This window comes from Platichthys flesus, chromosome 10, assembly GCF_949316205.1.
Source record: "Platichthys flesus chromosome 10, fPlaFle2.1, whole genome shotgun sequence".
Taxonomy (NCBI): Eukaryota; Metazoa; Chordata; class Actinopteri; order Pleuronectiformes; family Pleuronectidae; genus Platichthys; species Platichthys flesus.
Window position 1 is genome coordinate 25,137,149 of NC_084954.1, and position 23,737 is coordinate 25,160,885.

The 23,737-nt window shown below is 41.4% G+C and overlaps 1 protein-coding gene across 1 annotated transcript in view; it reads left to right on the forward strand.

Moving 5' to 3' along the window:
* The first annotated feature begins 2,295 nt into the window (after nucleotides 1–2,295).
* Nucleotides 2,296–23,737, forward strand: part of setd3 (SET domain containing 3, actin histidine methyltransferase) — a 33,037-nt gene continuing 11,595 nt past the window's right edge. Inside the window, exons 1-6 of the mRNA XM_062396781.1 lie at nucleotides 2,296–2,383; nucleotides 7,333–7,451; nucleotides 8,657–8,749; nucleotides 8,843–8,991; nucleotides 9,192–9,264; nucleotides 10,468–10,724. Of these exons, the coding sequence (XP_062252765.1) occupies nucleotides 7,349–7,451; nucleotides 8,657–8,749; nucleotides 8,843–8,991; nucleotides 9,192–9,264; nucleotides 10,468–10,724 (675 nt within the window). The 5' untranslated portion in view covers nucleotides 2,296–2,383; nucleotides 7,333–7,348. The remainder of the gene's footprint in view (nucleotides 2,384–7,332; nucleotides 7,452–8,656; nucleotides 8,750–8,842; nucleotides 8,992–9,191; nucleotides 9,265–10,467; nucleotides 10,725–23,737) is intronic.

The window sequence follows — 23,737 nt, forward strand, 5'->3', positions numbered from 1 at the left end:
CATTGAAAACAATGTTAGACTCTGTGCTGATGAACTGCACTCTAACCTAACTACATATGACATTTGTCTAAATGGTGTATTTAGACCTTTAGACTAGATTTGTTTTACAGCAATCCGAGTATAGAGTCCCCCCTGTGGCAGCTTTGTCAATCACATGATGGTTGTCACTTCATGTCACCTCTCTGCCTCCCGGTCTCAACCCTGCCCATCATAGTTTTAAAAGTTGAATAAACCTTGTCATATTTCTAGATATAGAAATGAATGTCGTCTCCCTATGCCTATCTGACCAGGTATTCCCTAAAAACTTGGAAAATCATCTGCTAAATTTACATTGTTCTCTGAACACAAGAAGATGACATGTGACTGTAATGTCATCACTTGTCAGATGAGACAAAGGCAGGGGCGGACTGGCCATCGGGAATACCGGGGACATCCCCGGTGGGCCGATGGCCGAAAATATAAATCCAACGGCCCATCACTATGATGTACCGGCCCACGCCCATCATCGCATCAGCCCTACAATGGTTGAAACAGCAGCACAAGCGTAATTTTCTCCAAAAGCTATACCTATCTATTCGCACTGACTGCTTTTATACTGCTACTCGCAATCGGTCTTCACACTCATGGTGACTATTTTTCGATTTTTTTTTAAGTGTCTTTTAATATGTGTTTTACAGACTTCGGAAGTCCAAAGTAAGAAAAGATCTCCACCTTATTAATAAACACCTCTAAATTGGTTCTTACACAGCCGAAGTGTAGAGAATTTGGATTTGCATACATACACGCAACGCGGCACCCAGTTATACGCATGCGCACAACCCATGAGGCCCAGCTCTTCGTTGCCTTCGTTGTTTTGGAGAGTGCGAGAGCATGCCGTCGGCACCAAAACGAAAAGGTGGAGCTGAAAAGCTAAGAGATAAAAAGAAAAAATGTCTGGAGAAAGGTGCCTCAAAACATTTAAAAATATCAAATTTCTTTGGAAAACCACCGACTGGTGACAGTGAAAAGGTAAGATAACCCTAACCCCATAGACCGTTATGATCTGGTAAAATAAGCAAGCTGGTGTTGTTGTCAACATCTAGATTATCTATTTTAACATGTTAGCCGTAGTCACTGGCTTACAATTGATGAGCAAGCTATCCATGGTGGTAGTTGTAAATAGGACAATCTTATAATTTCTATTAACCTGTGACAAATAAGTTAACCAGCTAGTTTGTTATGCTAAAATCTAAAATTATAAATAATGTTTATATGTTATCTAGATTGTTAATATGTTATGTAGAGGCGTTGACTTGGCCAAGTATAGCATGCATTTCACAACATATTAAACAAAATGTTAATATGTTATCTAGATTGATGATTCAGCTGCTGGAAGCAGCAGCCAGGGGCATGAGAGCCAAGATAAGAGCCAGGCATGTGTCCATCCAGGCAAATTGGTGGATCCAAATGTTATTAAAAAACAAACATACATATATGATGTAATTTCTTTGTAATCATCCAAAATAATGTTAAGTGTATGGGTATTTTTCCCAGAAGGCCACTGACTGTTCGATACGCGCGATCCATTGAGTGGGCAACGCGGCTACTTAGTGGGCCGCGCGCCGTGTATTGAGTGGGCCGGTCTGACAGAAACTCCCGGGCCACTTTTTTCCCCCAGTCCGCCCCTGGACAAAGGCCCGGAAAAACCTGAGTATCATGTTCAGAGGGATTTATCAACAACAACAACAAATATTTTAGGTCCTTGTTACGGCTTTAATGTTCCTGTTCAGTGTCCCTGTTTTTCTCTCATCTCTCTTCAAGCTCCATGCTGATCAGTCATCATCGATCTTTCAGAACTCAGCCTGGGATTTTAACATTTTTTTTTCTGACATTTGAATCAGCAAATGATGCAATATCTATTCAAATAAACATAAACTTTCTCACAGAAAATACGAGACATTACAGCCTTATGCATTACATAGGGGATTTGTTAATTTCTTTTTATCATTCCATAAATCTGAAAACACTGTTAACCACTCTTAAAAAAGTATACATACATCTTTTTTAAAATAAAATCTAAATGAGTCAATTTGGGCCAATCAATGACTGACATGTCTTTCAACCAATCACCACATCTTAATTATTACCATCTATGGTCTCGTTTCGCTTTCTAAAAGTACACATCCAATCATAATGCGTGATGAAAAGGGGAAGTACTTCTAGCAGCAGCTTTAACCAATCAGCTGTCGGGGTCATTGAGCGTTCTGTACTACAACCAATCAAAACGAAACAGAATCCAGTGCCTTTGGTGGGCTCTGTCTGGAGATGCCACCAATCAGACGCGGGGCTTTGTCAAGGTTGGTTTGTGCGCAGGAACAGAGGGACCGTTGCTGTCAGTGGAAAGGTACGAGTGAACTGGAGAAATATGTCTACTGGGGTTTATGGTTCAGTTCTGACTAAGCGACTCTTCTTCTGTGTCACTGCGTGTATATACTGTGCAGGCTGCTTTACAGTAGCGAACATAGCTAACTAGCTAACCAGCAGATTAGCTCCTTCTGAAACTCAGATTCTATTACAGGACAGATTAGTAGCTAACGGCTAGCTCGCTAACGTGCCTCGGTGCTGATGATTGAGCTCCGGTTGTTACCGAGCCTGGGTCCGCTCGCGGCTCTGCTTTGATGGGCCCGGGTCTTCGGCGTAAGGAAGCTAGCTGCCGGCCTAGCGGGAGAGGCTGACACATCCCGTGGGGCTAACTGGTGTTGGGCAGTGGGTTGAGGGGAGAACCGTGTTTATGTCTTACTACGGTAACAGAAAAGCAATACCTGTTAGGCACTTCACCAAACCTGGTAAAGGTTGGTCAGAAAGTGTTCTGTGATTTCTGTCACCAGCTGTCTAACATGACAGAGAACTCCAGAGAGCAGCCACGCTGCTAACTGTCGTGAGCTTCATAGTGGGTGGGGTAGCCCAACTTTTTATAAAAAAGCTATATTATTTCCTGCAGGGTTTGACAGCGCACACAGCTTACTCTATTGGACTCAGGTCATCCATTTCTGATGGAAACGTTTAGATCGTAGCTCCTAAAGGATGAAACCCTCCAGTGTCTGCTGGTTTAGTTTAGGCAAAACCATTCGAATATCCAGAGCTGAGAGCATACTGCAAGCTGTTGGTGATGATGTGGGAAAACCTGTTGAGATGTGTGTATGGCTGATCTGGAGTCGGTTTGGTAGGATTAAGTAGACATTATTTAATTGAAAGTATGGATTTTTAAGTGTAGATATTCTCCATGTAATTTGCATACAAAATATCTCTAAAGAACCAAGGATTTCAACTCAGGCACACATTAAATGTAACCTGGTTCTGCAGGAAAACTAAAGGACCTGTTAACGCTGGTTCTAAAACTTGTACACGATTGTTCTGGTCATTGTAATAATTATATTATACATTTAGTTTTATTGTTTGTGTTCTACCACAGTTCAAATTTCCATAATAGAAACATGGAACTTGGCCCAGGAAATGATGTGCATGTGCCTCCTTAGAAATATGAGACCCATCACCCGGATGCTGGCGCTCTAATTAAGGATCACAAATCCAAATTTGAAAAGGCTCAACTCTAGAAATGTCGCGATTGACTTGAAATCTGAGACACAAGTTTTGATGTGCTCCATTTTTGATTTAGATTGTTTATTCATTAAAGTTGCACTGGAGTAGATATGTTATACAGAATAATAGACTCAGATAACAGTCATGATCATGAATGAGTGATTGGTCATAAAGCAGTTCAAAATACCTATGTAAAGGTAGGAATATAATTCATCAAGCATTTTTCCACTCATCATGAAGTTTGGTGTTTTGTCCTGAGTGGTGGATTAAAGTGATGTGAATCAGCAGTTGCAGCAGAACGAGGAAGCTGCTGTCTGAAGTTCTGTTCTTGTTAATGACTGGCTTTGGCCCACAGTTACAACTGCTACTGAATTTCACTGAGCAGCTGTGTGTCGTTAGAGGGAATGGAGACACACCTGTCTTGCGCACATGGTTGTAAAGTGAGGTTAGATTGATAGAGACCCTAGCTGCCAAAAACGGACTCAGCCACTTCTTCTAGTTTGGTTAACTGTCGTGCGTGTGTATGTGTTTACGTGTTAGAGGGAGGTAGAGCACATGGGGTGAGCAGTTCAGTGAGGAGTAATCCATATTAGCTGTTGGAAATGAAACTGGTTCACATTGGTTGGTACTTGTGTCTATATGAAAGTATGGAAATCATTGAACTCACGATGTAACTTACCAGTCACAACAGAATGTCTGACTGGTAGTGAGACAATGATCTGGATTAGCAGATCGCAAAATCCGGTTTTGGTGTCTGTCTCTTGCTACTTTTCCTTGTCTGTTAGTTGTAACATCCTAAGGGTTGGGAGGCGTGCCCTTGTGTCACATTACCTACCAGGACACCAATCCACATGATGTGACCGAAGCTGTAACTCCAGCTTTTTTAAATGTTTTTTTTATCTGTTATTCTCATCAAGAAGTTTACAGATTAATCAAAGAAACTAAAGATAAAAAGTTATCAAAGACAATGATGATAATTTTAGGCAGTGAAGAATTCTATATATTCTTGTCTTTCTGCTGTATCATGTTCGAGCCCACAATATGAGTTAAACTCCAGCAGCGCACAGTGTCATATTAATACATGTTGTCACATCACTCCCTGAGCAGAAGTTGAAATCCTGAGCTGTGGCTAGAACTTTCCTTTCCTACACTCAGTGTTTCTGACACAAAACATAAAGATGGAAGTGCAATTCTTCATCTGTCAATTTTCTGTTTCCCTAAGGGTTATTATGTATATAAGTGATTTTCAACCTTTTTTGAGCCGCGGCACATTTTTTACATTTGCAAAATCCTGGGGCACACCACCAACCAAAATGACACAAAATGACACTCTATGGCCTAACACAGTAATATAGTAATATAGTTTCTTAATGTATTAAAAAGCACTATTTCAAAAATATTTCAGCCCTTTATTATTCTTATCTTTTAATGAGCACAAATTGAATCAGATTTATGAAACAGTCTTTGATTTTTACCTAAACTTTATTTAACGGCGACATATTATACCCATTTTATCACAGTTGATATGGTTCCTTGGGGTCTTAATGTCCTTTTAACCCTGTCTAAAACAGAGTGACCTGTTTTGAGTGCCAATATTTACTCCCGTCGTTTACTCGCGCTTCATTGAATTTCTTCACTTTGACATTCAGAGCACTGGGCAGAAATCACATCGCGTCAACACCCACCGTGGGCCTTCGCGATGATTTGTTTTAATTAAACAGTCGGATTCCCCTGGTCCGCACCAGTTCTAAAGGCCAAATTATACTCGTGTTGCACGGACACACGCATGCACGCAAGACACGCAACACGCCCCTTTCGAGCCCTCTGGCGGCTTGCGTGCGTCCGCCAATTTTTCTAACTATACGACAAAACGACGCGAGCCTCACGCAGCCCGCAAGGCTTGTGATTGGTCGGCTTACTACATCCCGTCCGGAGTCTAGTTTCCGGTTTCATGCCCCACAATACGCGGAAATCACGGAAGATTTAGAAGAACGAATATGGACCAAATAGAAGAGCACTTGGCAGAAGAGATCCGAAAGTATGACCACTTGTATAACCAGTCACTGACTGGCCGATTGGTCCGCCAGAAATAGGCTATGAGGAGCCGGAGTGGCGATGTAAATACAAATTCGACGAAGAAGAAGACGTCTCTTCTTTGTGTGTTTTGTTTTCGAAAAATAAAGTTACTCCGCCTAGTGTTCTGGCGATGAATTGCTGTGTTGCGTTAAAGGCATTAGGCCTTTAAGGCCTAATTATAGTGACTGGTTATACAAGTGGTCATACTTTCGAGTCCTGCGACTGCAACAGTCCTGCGACTGCAACCGCGGAAGGCCACGCAGCTGCATCGACGGATCCGTTTTGGTTTATGCTTCCTAAACGTGTTGCGCGTGTTGCAACGCAATTCATCGCCAGAACACTAGGCGGAGTAACTTTTTTTCGAAAACAAAACACACAAAGAAGAGACGTCTTCTTCTTCGTCGAATGTTTATTTACATCGCCACTGCGGCTCCTCGTAGCCTCTTTCTGGCAGACAAATCGGCCAGTCAGTGACGTGTTATACAAGTGGTCATACTTTCGGATCTCTTCGGCCAAGTGCTCTTCTATTTGTTCCATATTCGTTCTTCTAAATCTTCCGTGATTTCCGCGTATTGTGGGGCATGAAACCGGAAACTAGACTCCGGACGGGATGTAGTAAGCAGACCAATCACAAGCCTTGCGGGCTGCGTGAGGCTCGCGTCATTTTGTCGTGTAGTTAGAAAAATTGGCGGACGCACGCAAGCCGCCAGAGGGCTCGAAAGGGGCGTGTTGCGTGTCTTGCGTGCATGCGTGCGTCCGTGCAACACGAGTATAATTTGGCCTTAAGTCAGCTGCTAGGCGGAGACTCCCCCCCGCGCGAACGGAGGGTTCCCCCAGCGGGCGCCGTTGCTGAGGTGATCCGCAAGAAGGGCCGACACGCGTCCAGAGTCGCCGCCGCCGACCGCCGTACCCGGTCCCCTCCAACGGCCCGCCATCCGCACCGGTGGGGGACACCACCCCGCGGTCCAAGAGAAAGAAAGCCCCCGCACCACTGACGCGTGGAGAGGAGGGCGACGGGGCGACTGCTCCCCCAGCCACGGCACGTGCCCAGCGGTTTAACCACAAATACCAATGATATCGGTGAAAGTCAAGTTTATTACCGATGTGCAGCTGTCGGTAAACGAGGCGAATATCGGCCGCTACCAATGTTCGGCTACCAATTTTACATAGAATGTCGAGACCTTAAAATTTATAGAGAAACCCAACAGTCCCCACAATGAGCAAGCACTTTGGAGAGAAAAAACTCCCTTATTTACTGTAAAAAAAACCTCTAGCAAAACCAGACTCAATATAGGCAGTCATGATATATATAACGTGTACAAAAAAAACTTTTATGTGGCAATAATAAATATGAATATGAAATCTTTTTAATTTGTCCAGAACAGATAGTAGTAAGTCCTTTTACATGTGTTCTCAGCATCATCAAATGGGCCCTCTCAGATACTGCAGTCAGTGCTTGAAATTACAAATCAAAACAATGAAGATGGCTTTCTCAGAAATGCAATGAAAAGGTCAAGTGTGACTCTGCTTTGTCATAGAGCAAAGTGGAGAAATGTATTGGCTGCACAAGAACAACGACCTTTTTAACGAATTAACTTCACACAGTAAACATGATTGGTAATAAGTCAGTGTGTGATGCTATGCTAACATTAATAGTGGTGTTTTTTCTCAACCCAGTTGTCCATCCAGCACCATGGGAAAGAAGAGTCGAGTGAAGACTCAAAAGTCGGGCTCAGGAGCCAGCGCTGTGGTTTCACCGAAAGAGATGATGAATCTCATCTCTGAGCTGCTGCAAAGTACGTTCACTTTAAACCTCAACACCCAGTTTTCACCTTCTTTCATTTCGGACACTCTCCCAGTCCCCACACCTTCTCATGTCTAAATACTAACTCCCTCTAAAGAGAGCTGGAGATTTGGACAACATATGGATTTTTGAGAATAGTTTAATTCCACATCACTCCTGGAAATATAATATTTTTCTTTTTGAATAACAAGATCTGTAGGTTTCTAGGCTACAAGAAAACATGTCATCACTCACAAATTCCAATCAAAATCATGCTTACAATATTTGAGTGCTTTCCTCCCCATAGTGCTGTGTGGTAGTGAACAGAATCTCTACATATATAATTCCGCAGAAGCATTTTTCACTTACAAAGTGGTGGCTGCTTGTACTTGGGCAAGATGCTGAACCCGAATTGCCCTCATAAATTCTAGTCTTGATGACCAGTCTTAGTGCTTTAGTGCCGCCCAGCAGTTTAGGAACTCATAAACTGATTTTTACTGGTACCTGGTACGTGGCATTTTGGTATCGATTCTAATTTGGAACCATGTTTAGGGTCACAACCCTACTCAAACAAGAAATGATAATCCCATAGTTTCCATAGTTATCTCCATTTTAGGTGGTATCACAACAAAACCTCTGTCCGACCTGGGCCCTGACACTTTCCCTGGAAAAGAGAAGAAATATAATCTTCCATACACGACCAGTATGTCATAGGCACAAAGATTCTCATTGGGATTAGCACTGACACTGGACTCATATTTCCAATAACCTAGCTGGTCATTTATTGTGCTCTCATACTTTTGGTGCTATGGTTGTTAAACATGTAATCAATTAATTCCATGTAGTGTAATCAGTCTTAAATGGAACCTAAACATGCAGAAAACCTGAGAATTTAGTCAGAGAAAGTAGACACAAGATTGTAGTCTGCTCCAGAACCTCTCAACTCTGCTGTTTATCTGAAACAGAACTCTTTACTGATTTAATCCTGAATTAGGATTAAAGTCAATTTAATGTCCTTAGTGTCCATCAGTTGTTTTCTTTAACCAGGACTCTTTTATACTTCACGGTTTTTAGGTTTCACAGTCCCTGTTGATGTGCTCTCTGTGCTGCTGTGGTTCACTTATGCTTTTATGTAGTTGCAGGTTAACATGGTATCATGGTCGTAGTGTGTGTGTATGCTTCAGCCAAAATGTTTATGGTTACCCTGTGTTTTCCCAGAATGTAGCAGTGCAGCACCCTCTGCTGGTAAGGAGTGGGAGGAGTACACCCAAATTAGAGGCTTGGTTGATAAGATCCGCAAGAAACAGAAGGGTGAGGACATGTACACACACACACAGAAATGGTTTCACTATTTCATGTCTTTTAAGTTTAAGTGAATTATCTACACATTGTATGTGTTTTCAGGTATGTCAGTGGTGTTTGATGGTAGTAGAGAGGATTACATCCCAGAACTGATGTCTTGGGCTGAGCAAAATGGAGCTTCCTGTGACTGCTTCACTGTGACCAACTTTGGCACAGAGGGCTACGGCCTGCGAGCCACCATGGACATCAAGGTGAGCCCTGAAAGCTTAATTTAATTTTCTTTTTTTTAAAGGAGCTTCTAGGGTCTGCTGATCAGTATTTCTAGTCTGGTCCACGGATGCCACAAGCTGATCATGTATTAGGAAATAGTTGTTTAAGGAGTTCCATTTACTTCCCATTCCTACATCTAAATATCTGATCCTGGAATTTCGTGTTTATGTGCATGGTGCAGGCAGAGGAACTGTTCCTGTGGATTCCAAGGAAGATGCTGATGACAGTAGAGTCAGCCCAGAACTCTGTTCTAGGTAAGAACTTTTTACGATGAGCTCATTACTTTTAATAAAAGTGTTTGTTAGGAACCTGCATCCTTCTGAGAGCAAATGTGATCGATTTACTGTAGGAGAAACGAAAAACTACCACATGTTAAGTATCTTCTCTAATGTTGCATAACATAATACCAGTGAAGGCTACATATACAGTTCTGCAAAGGTCTGGCCATCCTTTTTATTAATGGCAGAATAATGGCTTATCTTGGCAAAGATAAGACAAGTCTTATCTTTGCCAAGGAGGTTATGTTTTCATCAGTGTTTGTTTGTTTGTTAGGCAGTTTATAGACTTGATTGAAATTTTATAGATGGCTGGGATGGAAGGAAGAACCTGTTACCTTTTTTTAGTGGATCCAAATAAATGGGCTTTGTCTTTTCCTTGCAGCTTTTTCCACAGAATTATTTCCTTCTATGTCTGTAGTGCGTGCATGTGCACATAAGCATGCACAAAGAACGGCTCACACGCAACAGATCCAGAGTGATAGATACATAAATTAAAGAGTGAAAGAGAAGACCTCAAGTGAGAGACATGATTTGTATGTTGCATGCCACAGCAGTTGTACAAACTTTTTAGACAATAAAATGCTGCAAAAGGTGCTCCACACAGCTATACAGTGAGACAACTGAGTACAACACCAAGTTAGACATCTGTTATTATGAAAAGTGTACAAATTATGAAATCATTATGAAACTGGTGGGACAAATTAGAATAGGGCTGCTAAAGATTAGATTAACAATGTAAACACTACTTTGATGTGGAGAGATAGGGCGTTAGCCTTGGGGGAAGTATATTCTCTCAAAATGCTTCTAGTTTTTGTCTCTTTTTTTAGGTAGATGAAACAAACAAGAACGAAGCTTCATTTTTCAGGAGATTTGATTGACTTATTTTCACTTCAGAAAACTACATATATAATTCCCCCTTGGGAAATCTTTGCAAACAACTACAACAATGGTTGAAAGAAATCTTCCATTGTGACATAGGTTCTCATTACATTGAAAAATATTCTAGCAGGTTTTAATCTAGATGTCGTTCTGCAAATCAGTGTCTTGGGTGGCTACTGTATTCTGTTCCTCCACAGTTGAACATTTCTTCACTTCTCACTACAACTCAACAACACCAAGGTTGTTTAGGCTGCTCAGACCACATTTGTCCTGTATCTGACTGTACTCTCTGGTTCTCAGGTCCTCTGTACAGCCAGGATCGCATCCTACAGGCCATGGGCAATGTGACACTGGCCCTCCACCTGCTCTGTGAGCGGGCCAACACGGCTTCCCAGTGGCTGCCATACATCCACACTCTTCCCCAGGAGTACGACACGCCACTTTACTACCAGCAGGACGAAGTGGAGCTGCTGCTGGGTACACAGGCCGTGCAGGATATTCTGAGCCAGTATAAAAACACTGCACGGCAGTACGCCTACTTCTATAAACTGGTCCAGGTCAGTGGAGACTCACACCCACATACACACACATACACACAGTTGGTACATAATTGTAGTCACTATTAGGGATGAGCGAGTACACCTTTATCTGTATTTGTTCAACCAACTAAATATCTGTATCCGTATCTGTACTTGGAGGCCGGCGGGACTTAAGCTGTAAGTGGGCAAGAACGTTGGTATTTTAAGCCTGACATGGATATTTAGGATTAGAAGTTGCTACATTTATTGGAAATCTATTTTCAGAACCGCCTTGAATTGAGCTTAAGATCAATGTTATTGATCACAAGAGTAAGAGAACTATTCAGAACAAGTTCTTCAGTGACTCGGCCAGTGGAACTTGTGTGAGCCTACTGGCTCTCACTCACTCACTTGTTTTGTGGAGAGGAGCACTCACTCAAGCCGGGCTGGGTGTAGTCTGACTCGGCCAGTGGTTGGTGACAAAATATGATCATAGATAACGATGTTACACAGTAGTATCCTATTGGACAGAGTGGCTGTGACAACGACATTATTGTGTCGTGTGGCGCTGCTGCCGCAGCAGCAGTGGTCTTTTTATAGGCGCTGTGTAGTGGAAGAGCTCTGTGTGTGACTGGCCTATCAAGGAATGATTTGGACACAGCTATCCATTGAAGATTTCCGTTCATCTTTTTAACGAATTCATCATTTTGTGCTACTGAGCACAAAATTTCATTTTCATGATGTTTAAATGCAGCCTCATAAACACTGGAGCGAATCAAACAAACACTTAGTTACTTCATGTGCTGATCAGTTCCTGATAACTAGTTTCTCTGGTCTCAGATGCTCAGAGATCAGCACCTCAGCTTCTTGATCAGATCAGAGCAGAAGCTGCAGTTGGTTTCTACCGAGCTTCATTATCTGTGTTCGCCTCCAGTATGACCTGCTCTCGCTTTTTGTTTTAATATTTCACCAACTAAAAAACATATTTTTAAGCTATTAGGCGGCAGCTATATGTTTTTATTCATTTCAAAATAGGGTACTTCTTATTTCATACATTTTTCCACAAATATGGGGAGGACTCAAATAGCCCTTCAAAGTTCTGTGTTTAATTTATTTCAAAGTAGGCCGACACTTGCCCGTGTATTTTGTTTGTTTGTTATTTTGTTGCTTGTCTGTTTGAGAGGCCTGACTGCTATGTTCAGAGCAAACTTGAAAAAAATAAAATATTAAGCCATGGTTTAACTGCACTATAGGCTGAGTCCTTGTTTACCTGAAATGTGAATAAAAATAAAACATTTGCATAATGCAAGCCAATCCACTTTTCCATGTTGATAAGAGCATTAGAACGAAAAAAAATTATGGAAAAATAAATAAATGAATGGACATTTAGAATAGATACAAATTTGCGAATAATTTGCAGTTGAGAACGCAACATGTCGCCATGGTGACTAAGGTTCGCCTGTACCTGTGCAAGAATGATCTGATCTGATTTGCAGATTGAGCTCTCAGGTTTCTCATCAGTGTCATTCTTTTGCTTTCACCCTAGAGGAGAATATTGAACTCAACGATGATGCTCTGACATTTGACTCTGTCAGAGAAGTGACTGACCGCAAGTTCGCCCACATCTTACTCAACAAAACAAAGTGTTATCGTGGCATCATAAGGCACCTATGCAGGACCTGCTTTGCCAAAGGGGGGACTAGTGGAGATGTTAAGGCTTTCTGCCATTTTGATCGAGTGCAGGGGTCCATTTTCTTCTCAGCTAGTAGATGGTGGGCCAGAACATACATTTGCAATCAGAATATCTGGTGACTGTGAATGCCACTCCAGGATGTTCCTTTCTTTTTCTCAACCAAGCTTTGGTGGACTTGGAGGTGGGCTTTGGATCATTGTCTTTCTGGAAAGTCCAATGATCACCAAGGTTTAATTTGTCAACAGAAGGCATCACATTCCTCTTTAAAATGGCCAGGTATTTCTGAGAATCCATGAGGCCGGGTACACGATCAAGATTGCCAGTTCCTGCCAGAGAAAAAACGCCCAACATCATCAATGACCCAACATCAGGCTTGACCTTGGGGATGGTATTCTTATGGTCATAAGCCTGGCCTTTTGCACGCCAGACATACCGCTGGTCGATATGTCCAAATAGTTCCAGTTTGGTTTCATCAGTCCATAGAACTGTCACCCAAAACTCAGTCGTCTTATCCAAATTCCTCCTGACATATTCTAGTCGACCTTTCATTTTCCTTGTGGAGCTGAGTGCGTCTTGGGGTCCAGCCATGAAGTCCTTGTTTATTCAGTGCACGTCTTATAGTTGCCACTGAAATACTTGTACCAGCTTTATCAGGTTATCCTGTACGTGTCTTGCAGTCACACAGGGGTTTCTCTTAGTTGTTCTGACAAAGATGCTGAGGACCCTTGATGAAATGTTGGGCTTTCTTCCACGGCAAGGCAGGTTTGAAGCTGCTCCATAACTTTTAAAGTTCCTTATAATGCTCCCGATGGTGTCTCTTGGAATATACATTTTGGGAAATCTTCTTATGAAGTCCCTTCAGGTTTAATGAAATAATCTCCTCTCTCAGCTTTTGTGGAAGCTCCTTTGTACTTCCCATTATTGCAACTCACCTTGAATACCTTCAAGTGTGGGGTTTATATATGCATCACAGTTGAAGCAAATTAAGGATCATTATAGAGTTCCTAAAGGCTTAATTATGTTTCAACTCCACTTTAGGCCATAATAACTGTCAGACAGCTTTAAAAACAACAATATTATATAGGGGTTGAATAATTGTGATATGGCTATCTTAAAAAAATATACTACATCATGCATTTTCTGTGTTGATTTGATGTATCACTCAACTCATAAAGAAGTCATCTGAAGCAGAATCTCGCTCTTTGAAAAAACTGTAATTGATAAATCCTTAAAATCTTTTGGGGGTAGAATGTGATGTTACAGAATGCTTACTGAACAGATATTCTGTCACCAAATTGTGTTGTGCAGCCTGAAACAAACAGATGCGAGCTGGTGCCAAGGTTTTGCCCAGTTTTATATAGTCACATGCGTGGGAGATTCAGATTTAATCAGCAGTATATGCAGTGAGTAACTGGATGGATTTGTATTTGTATTTATATAGCGCTTTTCTAGTCTTGATGACCACTCAAAGTGCTTTACACTACAGTTTCACATTCACCCATTCACAAACACATTCATACAGTGCATCTACTTGCAGCACTTTTGTTATACTATACGGTGCGGGCGAGACGGGCCGGTGGTGCGCCCGGAGCCCCGGGGGGCCGGGATCCCACCTCAGCCGGCGCGCGCCGGTCATCTTAAGTTCACCGAGGTGAACTAAAGGTGAATATTAGATGTGCTAAGATGTGTCCAAGTGTCTGGACATTCAAATTTGACTGGAAACATCAACATTTACCAGTGTTAATTTTGGCAGCTATTTTTAATTTAGTCTTAGTCTTTTGACGAAAATGCATTTTAGTTTTAGTTACATTTAGTCATTTTTATCCTTCTTAGTTTTAGTCGACTAAAACAAATTACATTTTAGTCTAGTTTTAGTCACATTTAATAGCCAAATTAAACTCCTTTTCTATAAAAACATATAGCTGCAGCCTAATAGCTTAAAAATATATATTTAGTTTTAAATGTGAAAACAAAAAGTGAGAGCAGGTCAGATTGGAGGCGAACACAGAAACTGCAGCTCGGTAGAAACCAACTGCAGCTTCTGCTCTGATCAAGAAGCTGCGGCGCTGATCTCTGATCAGCTGAGACCAGAGAAACTCTGTGTTTTCACTGTTTCCATAGTTAAGAAGCAGTCAGTCACTGAGAGGCTTCTTCACGTGTACTAGCTCTGATCTTGTGTCTCTGAGCGAGTGAGCGTGGCGGGGGGCGGAGCCTCGGGACCGGTGCGCTATCTGGGAGCGCACAGACACACAAACACACACACAGACTCACTCGCCCGCTCCTGATACTTTATGACGGCCTGATACGATGATGTTAAAAAATTTATTGTGACTTAGTCAACCACCAACATTTTCGTCTCGTCTCGTCAACGAAAGTTAAAAATAGATTTATTCATAGTTTTTATTTTCAAAGATCCGTTTTCGTTAAGTCTTCGTCTCGTCTTCGTCATGGAAAAAGGGTCGTTAACGAATATATTTCGTCATCGTTTTCGTCAACGAAATTAACACTGACATTTACACCATGTTTTTAGCCTTAATGTTGTCTGATGTCGTCCTCTCAAGCTGCATTCGTGCGTGGCTAAAAACATGGTGTATGATGACACCGTAGGAGTGGTATGGTGGCATTTTATGTTTTTTTTCTGTTGTCTGTTACTTTTGAATTGTTTTGAATTTGGCTGCTACGCTGTTTACCCCTGAAACTCCAAAAATGGTTTGTGGACTCAAACATTTCACCCACCCCTCCATCAGCACAGTCGTTAGTAGATCATAAGTGCATTTTTATTTTACGGTGAACTATCCCTTTTAGCAACAATGAAGGCTATTATAGGGTAGAGAATGTACAAAATTGAACTGAGGATTGAAAATTGAACTTCCTTTTATCATAGTGTGATATTAATATGACATTGATTTATATTATAAGATCAGTTTGGGAAAAGATTAAATTTGAAACTTCATCAGAGTTCATCAGTAGTCTCAGTATGCCAACATGGAATACGATTTAGAGATTGTGCTAAATGATGAAATACTTGTCAACAGGCCCAGATAACAGATAAAAAGGATACTGATCAGAAAATATGCAAATTTACCATTATAAGAGTGTAGCATGGTCAAACGGAATCAGTCTTCCTCTTCTTCTGTTGGTAGCTACATAGCAGTAATATGATGAACAGTCAGAAGACTGAATGTTTATTGAAAAGCTCAAGAGTGTGTGTTTGGTTAATTATTTGTCTATTTCAGTGAATTCCATAATATTACATAACATTGTGTTAAATATAAATACTTAATTTATTTAGAAGACAAACCATAGCTGAATGCTTTGGTTGTAGCTTTTGTTATTTGTTATTTCTTACTGTACAGTACAGTTTTGTTAGACTCCACTAGGCGGGAGTGTTGTGTTTTAAATGGTCAGTGAGCCAGAGAAACAAGCTCAGTGCAGATTGCCAAAAATCCCCCTTTGTAAATACTTTTATTATACTCATGCTCTTCTGATTCATGATGATAATCATCTCTGATAAACATGAATACTCAGACTCATGGTCGGAACCCCCTTGGCTTTCTTACTGTTCTGATTCTGAAGTCTTTTATTCAAACCACTACTGACCAATCAGTCAGCTACTGTGATTCGTAGTTTTACCGTTTATGTATGAATGGCAATCTATTAGTAACCAGGCTTACCTGAATAGTCATATGTGTGGATGATGAGCTGAAATGTTGTCATGAAGTGGTTATAAAGCTAATAGGCTGTCAAAGAAGCTGAAGGTGAAGTTCCCTGCTTATATCCTGGGAGTGTATCTGTTATGACAACATAGCCTCAGTTAAGTGCTGTGCAGCTATTTGGCCGATATAAAAAAAAGGGAACTGTGGCTGGCTTCATAAAAGTAAGTTCCAGCTATTTTTAGACAGATTTAGTTGATATGTTAATACTAAGTCATGTTTGTCAGAAGATAAATTACTTAAAACAGTCAGAAATGCAATGCAGTCTCTAGTAGTGGGTGGGAATAGTCAAACTCCCCCAGTATGACACATCTATATGTGCTGTCGCTAGAAGTTTTGCTGTGTCTCCCAGCACAGTCTCAAGAGCATAAAGGAGATAACAGGAGACCAGCCATTTTATGAAGAGAGCTGGACAGGGCCTTAGAAGGGCATCAACTCAGCAGCAGGACCGGTATCTGCACCTTTGTGTGAGGAGGAACAGGAAGAGCACTGCCAGAGCCCTACAAAAGTACCTCCAGCAGGCTTCTGGTGAGCATATTTCTGACCAAACTGTCAGAAACAGACTCCATGAGGGTGGCACAAGAGCCTGATGTAGTTGGACCGGTGCTCACAGCCCAGAACCATGAAGATTGATTGGCATTCACCAGAGAACACCAGAAATCGCAAGTCCGCCCATTGGCACCATGTTCTATTCACAGATGAGAGCAGGTTCACAATGAGCACATGAGACAGGCGTGAAAGCTACTGGAGATGCCGTCATGAACGTTATGTTGCCTGTAACATCGTCCTGCATGACCGGCTTGGTAGTGGGTTAGTGATGGTCTGGGGAGGCATATCTTTTGACGGTCGCACAGACCTCCATGTCATAGGCAACGGTACCCTGACTGCTTTTAGGTACGATGGAAGATTGACTGTCAGACCTTACTCTGTTGCAGAGGGCCCTGGGTTCATCGTGGGGCAGGACAATGCCCGGCCTCATGTGGCCAGAGTGTGTAGACGCCCTGATCCAGGTCTAGGAGTAGATCCCTCAGGACACCATCCACCGACTCATCAGGAGTAAGCCCAGACGTTGCCAAGATCTTATGTGTGATTTAAGTCAAATCAAATCCAATTTTTATTTGGATAGCCCATATTCACAAATCACAATTTGTCTAATAGGACTTTAACAAGGTGTGACATCCTCTGCCCTTAGCCCTCAACAAGAGGGACAGAATATTTAATACTAATGACAGAATACTTGTATATCTAGATAGAAAACATAGAAATAGCATATTCTGTGTAATATATAGTTACTGTATTATATGAGGTTTTATAGTCACTACCAGAGCTGCAACAATTAATAATTTAATTGATAAGCTTCCCTAAAAAAAATGTATTCTCAACTATTTAAAAAGGCTTTTCATTCATATTGGTAAATTATGTTGCAGCTTTTCAGTTGTAAGGGTTGAATATTTATTTTTGTTTTACAGTTTGTGACTTAGTGGTTGTCTCTGGATTTTCTATTGTTGCGTAAAAACAAAACATATGAATATAGCTTTCTGGGAAGTTTGAATGGTTGTTTGCCACAGTTTTCTGATATTTTCTAGAACACACAATGAATCTGTTCATTCGGGAAATAATGAACAGAAAAAGTGACAATGACATTATTATTTCATTAGCATTGAGGCATTATAAGATGCCATAGACAGCACTATAACAGTCACTCTGTTTGGTACAGTATTTAAAAATGACGCTCAGAGTTTGACTTTGTCTGTCAGGATAGGAGATTTTCTCATAACACACACACACACAGAAACAAAGAGCTGTGCGTGCACTTGGCTTGAGATGGGGACTGAGCGAGGAGGGCTCATCAAGGTGTGTGTGTCCTGTCCCCTCATCTTTGATACATCTCCCTTCTTAACGTACGGACATGCATGCATGCACGCACGCACACATACACACTTACACAGCCCCCTCACTCTGTCCCTGCGTCCCTACTCCTCCTTAGATGACCGGGCTGGAAAATGAACTTGTCACATTGGCTTTGAATTGAATTGACCTGAATGTACCTTCCTCAAAATCTCTCTCTCTCTCTCTCTCTCTCTCTCTCTCTCTCTCTCTCTCTCTCTCTCTCTCTCTCTCTCTCTCTCTCTCTCTCTCTCTCTCTCTCTCTCTCTCTCTCTCTCTCTCTCTCTCTCTCTCTCTCTCTCTCTCTCTCTCTCTCTCTCTCTCTCTCTCTGCATGTCTGTCTCTTAGTGTGTGTGTGTCTGTGTCTATTTTTCTCCGTCTCACCTCCTCCTTGTCCTCTGTCTTTCCTGTATGTGTAAGTAATCATTCACACATTGATCTACAGTGGCTTAAGAAAGTATTCAGACACCTTCACTTTGTACACACTTAATTGACATTTAGAATTGTATGTCTCTGTGCCGGTGTAACAGGCCATAGTAAACCCCCAGTCCGGACTATACTCGGAGTTAAAGGGACCTAGGCTAGATTATACTCCGGGTATATTATGGCCTAGGCCAGCGGTCGGCAACCTGCGGCTCTTCAGCCCCTCTGCAGTGGCTCCCTGTACAGTGCATGCTGCGCATATTTTTCGCGAAAGGTGAACTTAACGAATCAGTTCTTTCATATGATGAACGTGAGTGAACGTAGCGTTCACGCTCATTTTTTAAATAATCATCGTATCAGGCCATCATGAAATACCAGGAGCGGATGAATGTGTGCGCGCTCCCAGATAGCCGACAAACACACAGAGCTGGGGCTCCATCCCCCGCCCTGAGCCCCGCTCACTCGCTCAGAGAGACAAAGTGAGATCGGACCTCATTCACGTGGAGCAGCCTCTCAGTGACTGACCGGCTGCTTCTCAACAGTGGAAACAGTGAAAACAACGAGTTTCTCTGGTCTCAGCTGATCAGAAATCAGCTCCTAAGCTTCTTGATCAGAGCAGAAGCTGCAGGTGGTTTGGTTTCTGTGTCCGCCTCCAGTCTGACCTGCTCTCACGTTTTGTTTTAATATTTCAGCAACTAAAATGTGCGTCACATCCTATTATGTCCCGGAGCTCTTCCCTGCAGGTCGCTAATCTATAGTTCCGACCCCCGGCCTCTGTAAACTAATCATGGATAAATCCCAGAAAAGAAAAGTCTGGGAGGAAAATAGAGTTTAATTCTGCGTGGACAGATTAATTTGCTTTCACTGCCACCGATGCTGTCTTACATGTATGCTTGATATGTGGCGAGGAATTGGCAAACAATAAGAAATGTAATGTTGAAAGATATTTCCAGAGCAAGCACACAGCATCTGCTGAAAAGTACCAAGCTGGAGATGAGCAAAAAAAGCTGAGTTCTGTGTTTAATTTATCCAAACTAGGCCCACACGTGTATTTTGTTCTCCAATTCATACGAGTTTGGTGTATTTCTATTTTGTAATAGGTAAAAATAGCAGTTGAATGTCAACATTTTTTTTTATTGTCGTTCTATTATTTAATAAATGCAACAAACTATAGTTTTTATATATATTGTATCACTATGTATATATATATATAACTTTATAACCTGTGTTATCAAATATGTTGTGCGGCTCCAGACAGATTTAATTTGGGGGAAGAGGGGGCGAAATGGCTCTTTCGATAGTAAAGGTTGCCTACCCCTGGCCTAGGCCATTTTATACTCCGGGGGTATAAATTGGCCTAGGCCATAATATCCCCCAAAGGGCAGATTATACCCCCATGATATCAGTAGTGTTGAGGCAGCAACTATATATTTGTTTCCCTATGATGTTTCCTGAAGGGGACCGATCATATCAATCCCGACTAAGCTCCATACTTTTCCAGGCACTGGTATACTTTTGAGTGGTGGAGCCTCCTTGCTGATTTTGAAATTCATGACAAAACATTTTGGACAAGCTCTGACATGTTTGTGAACGTCGTTCTTCATCCCCCTCCAGTAATAGTGGTCTGAGGTTTTGGCTAACGTTTTATCTCTACCAAAATGGCCACCAGAAATTGGGTTGTCATGCCAGGCCTTCAGGATATTTGGCAGTCGGCTTTTAGTGAGAACTAACAGTTCTACTGTAAAGTACTGCACCTTTAATCACAAGAATGAGAGCTAAGACGAAATGCAAAGTGCACACTAAACAATCAAAACAATTGACAACATAGCTAGCAAACTAATAATTAATATAATAATTATAATAACAGTTTTTATTTAGGAAAACTCTTGGCTGAAGCTAGTGTTACTGGTAGCGTTGCACTGATCCGCAGAGCAACACACAAGTTTGGATATATTTCTGTGAGCTGCTTTGCATGTATGAAAGAGTTGTCATGCTCTTTGATGGCCAGTAAGGTAAAATGTCATTTTTCCATTCCAAGATAGATGTTGATTAGTTGAATCAGGTCTGATTAAACTGCCTAGCTCGCTACACCAATACTAACGTAAATGCATGTTAGTTTTAGTCACAAATTTTTATCCTTAGTTTAAGTCTAGTTTTCATTAACGGATTAATGCAATTAATGCAGTGTAAATTATCATTAAAATATAAGAGAATATCAAGTCTAGATTTTGAAGATTCAAATGCTTTGATAGCTCAGTACAACTACTATACCTACCTGACCTAAGAGCCAAATCCACCACATATCCACCACGTATAGTTTTGCCTAGGACAGTTTATCTCCTGGGGTGTACTCTGGCCTGGAGGGGTATAGTATGGCTTAAGCTGTTTTACACCTCCGGCTTATAGTTTGGCCTAGGCCAGTTAATCCACCGGGGTATACTCTGGCCCGGGCCAAAGTATACCCGGGTTTAATCTGGGCGGGGGTTCATTTGGCCTGTTATACCTGTAACGGTTTGGCAGATGTTCTCAGGAGAGTTGGGACTGGACTTTCTCCAGAGGTTTACCTTAACACATGCACAATGCAGTAGGAGATTCTCCAATCAAATGCATTTATAACAGAAACAAATTCAGGTGCATGATTCTGGTAAGGTGTGGTGCAGCAGTAAGGGGCAGTGGTGATGGAGGTTCCTAAAGGGGTACTCCAACATGGTAACAGCCAACTGGGTTTAATGTTCTTCTGTCCTGCTCCTGAAACAGTGGCGGTAATAATTTTGCCAGTCTGATAGTGACAGACATGTGACAGTGAGTACACATGCAGTCGGTGTTCATTGAACACATTCATATTTTTAGGTGAACGATGAACTGAACGAAACAGTTTACATATGATGTACCATGAACTGATTTTTTACTGTTTTACTCATTTTCTGACATGTGCAACTGAATGACAGGTACCCAGAGAGGGTAGGTGTTATGATAAGCTTTTTTGTGCCTGCTGTAACATGGGCAGGTATAGCAGAAAATACTGATGTTATGCTGCGTTCGCTCTGCCGATGACACTAAACGTTTTCTGGATGTTTTGATGGTCCAGTGATACGGTGGGATTTCTCCCAGTTCTGTAGATGGCCATACTGACTGTGACAGACAAGTCAATGTATTTGTTAGCGGGAGGGAGAGAGAGAGCTACAGCAGGCAAAAAGCATTATACACGGCTCTATAATGAAACAATGCCTGAAAACGCTCAGAAAATATTATATTAAGTCTGTCTATTGAGGTAACTGGACACTTGATATTTATTTGAATTTATATATGTTGGCTGTAGATGTGACCAAATCTAACTAAATTTGTTGTGGGAAGTGAGCATGTCTTGGTGGGTGTGAGAAGAACCAGTACATTGCTGCCGCCACTTAAAAGTGTATATGCCATTAGTGGCAGTCAAATTATTAAAGTCAATAGCCACAGACAATGTAAGAGAGAGACAAACCGTTTGTGTGTGTGTTTCTTCGTGTGTGTGTGAGAGAGAGAGAGATACAAGACTGGTCACTTTGTTTAACTTGACAAGCCTGATCCTCCACACTCACCTGTAAAGATGAATCAGTGTCACCTCTGGACACGCTTTAGTAACACACTTCTACACACACAAACATAGCAAACATTCACCTCCAGAGGTAAAATATGATGTGACCACTCTATTTTACCCTGAGGTGTGAGTGTGAGTGCCTGCGCGTGTGTGTGTATTTCGGAGAAGTGGTGAATGCAGTTAGCATGAGACACAGATGTGTTTAAGAAGTTCAAAGACCATAGCACTATTTTTAGCCCATCATTTACAAAAATCCAATCGTGAAATGTACCTTATGTCCAGGTTTCTGTTGTTTTCTATTTACTATTAATTTATTCTTGCGTAAATGAAGGTAGACAAACATTGGGTTTACTTTAAATGATAGATACAGAGATAGATAAAGACTTGACCCGATCCGTTCACAGCACTGTATGCAAGAACTAGTGATTTGTAGTGATGGGGGGAAAAAATCAATTGCGACATTTTGCGGACTCAATTATACGACACAGTAGCACAAATTATTGAAATTTGTACAATATTTTATTATATATGTAACAGCCCCTGTCTGGCAAAACATGACGAGGAGAGTTTCAGACTGATGCGTCACGGCTCTTTATTTAAACATCACATCGAGGCGCCATAGAAACACCATAAAACTACAGAAGACAACAAGTATAAAATAATCATTTAGTAAAAGACAAATACAATCATTAAAATACCTAAACATCAGCTTAACAAAAATGCAATGAATTTAATATTTTGGTTCATGACCTTGCAGCCCACTTGATTGGACTACAGCAATACACATTTTTGTTTATTTTTCTCAATTTGATTGAAGCTCTAAGTTACTCTTATGATTATTCTCAGGTGTATGTTACTCTATTATGTCTGCTTTATGTTACTGTATTGTATTTAAATAATTGTAAGTTATGTGCTGGGAGCTCAGTGTTCATGTGAGATGTCTCCTATTCAGAAAATAATTAAATGTGACATTTGAAGTTAGTTGAGCAGTCTTATTTTCCAAATTTTTTGTAATGCCTTTGAATAATATGGGAGACATGAATCGCAATATATCGCAGAATCTAATCGCAATACTTGCTGTATCGCAATATGTTAAGAATCGCAATAATATTGAATCGTGGCCCAAATATCTAAAATCTATCGAATTGTCACATTTTTGCCAATTCCCACCCCTAGTGTCTTGAAGCGGATGCGGGCAGCCACTGGTAACCAGTGAAGGGAGCAGAGGAGTGGAGTCGTGTGAACTTATTGGTTGAAGACTAGTCAAGCTGCTGCATTCTGGATAAGCTGCAGAGGTCGGACGGCATTAGCAGGTAGACCAGCTAGGAGGCAGTTAAGTAGTCTAGGCGTAAGATGATAAGAGCCTGGACCGGAACCTGTGCCGCCTTCTGAGTGAGAAGGGGCTGTATTCTGCTGATTTGCAACATGTAAAAACACGGGCTGGTTGTTGCAGCAATGTTAGCAGTAACAAAGAGATGACTGTCAAATGTCACACCCAGGTTCCTCGCGGTCTGGGTGGGGGCGACCACAGAGTTGTGGATGTTGATAGTAAAGTCATGGTTGGGAAAGCTGTATGTGTACTTCGACTTTTTTGTTTGGTCCTTGTCAAATTCACTAACATGGAGGTGTTATGGTATTAGTGGTAAAGTCCTTCCTTCTGTATAGTGTGTGAGTTTTCCTAAACATTAGTGGAAGCTTTACCAGTATTTTGTTTTTAGTTTAAGTTATGCTTTGAGTTGGTAGGCAAGCTTTAGTGTGT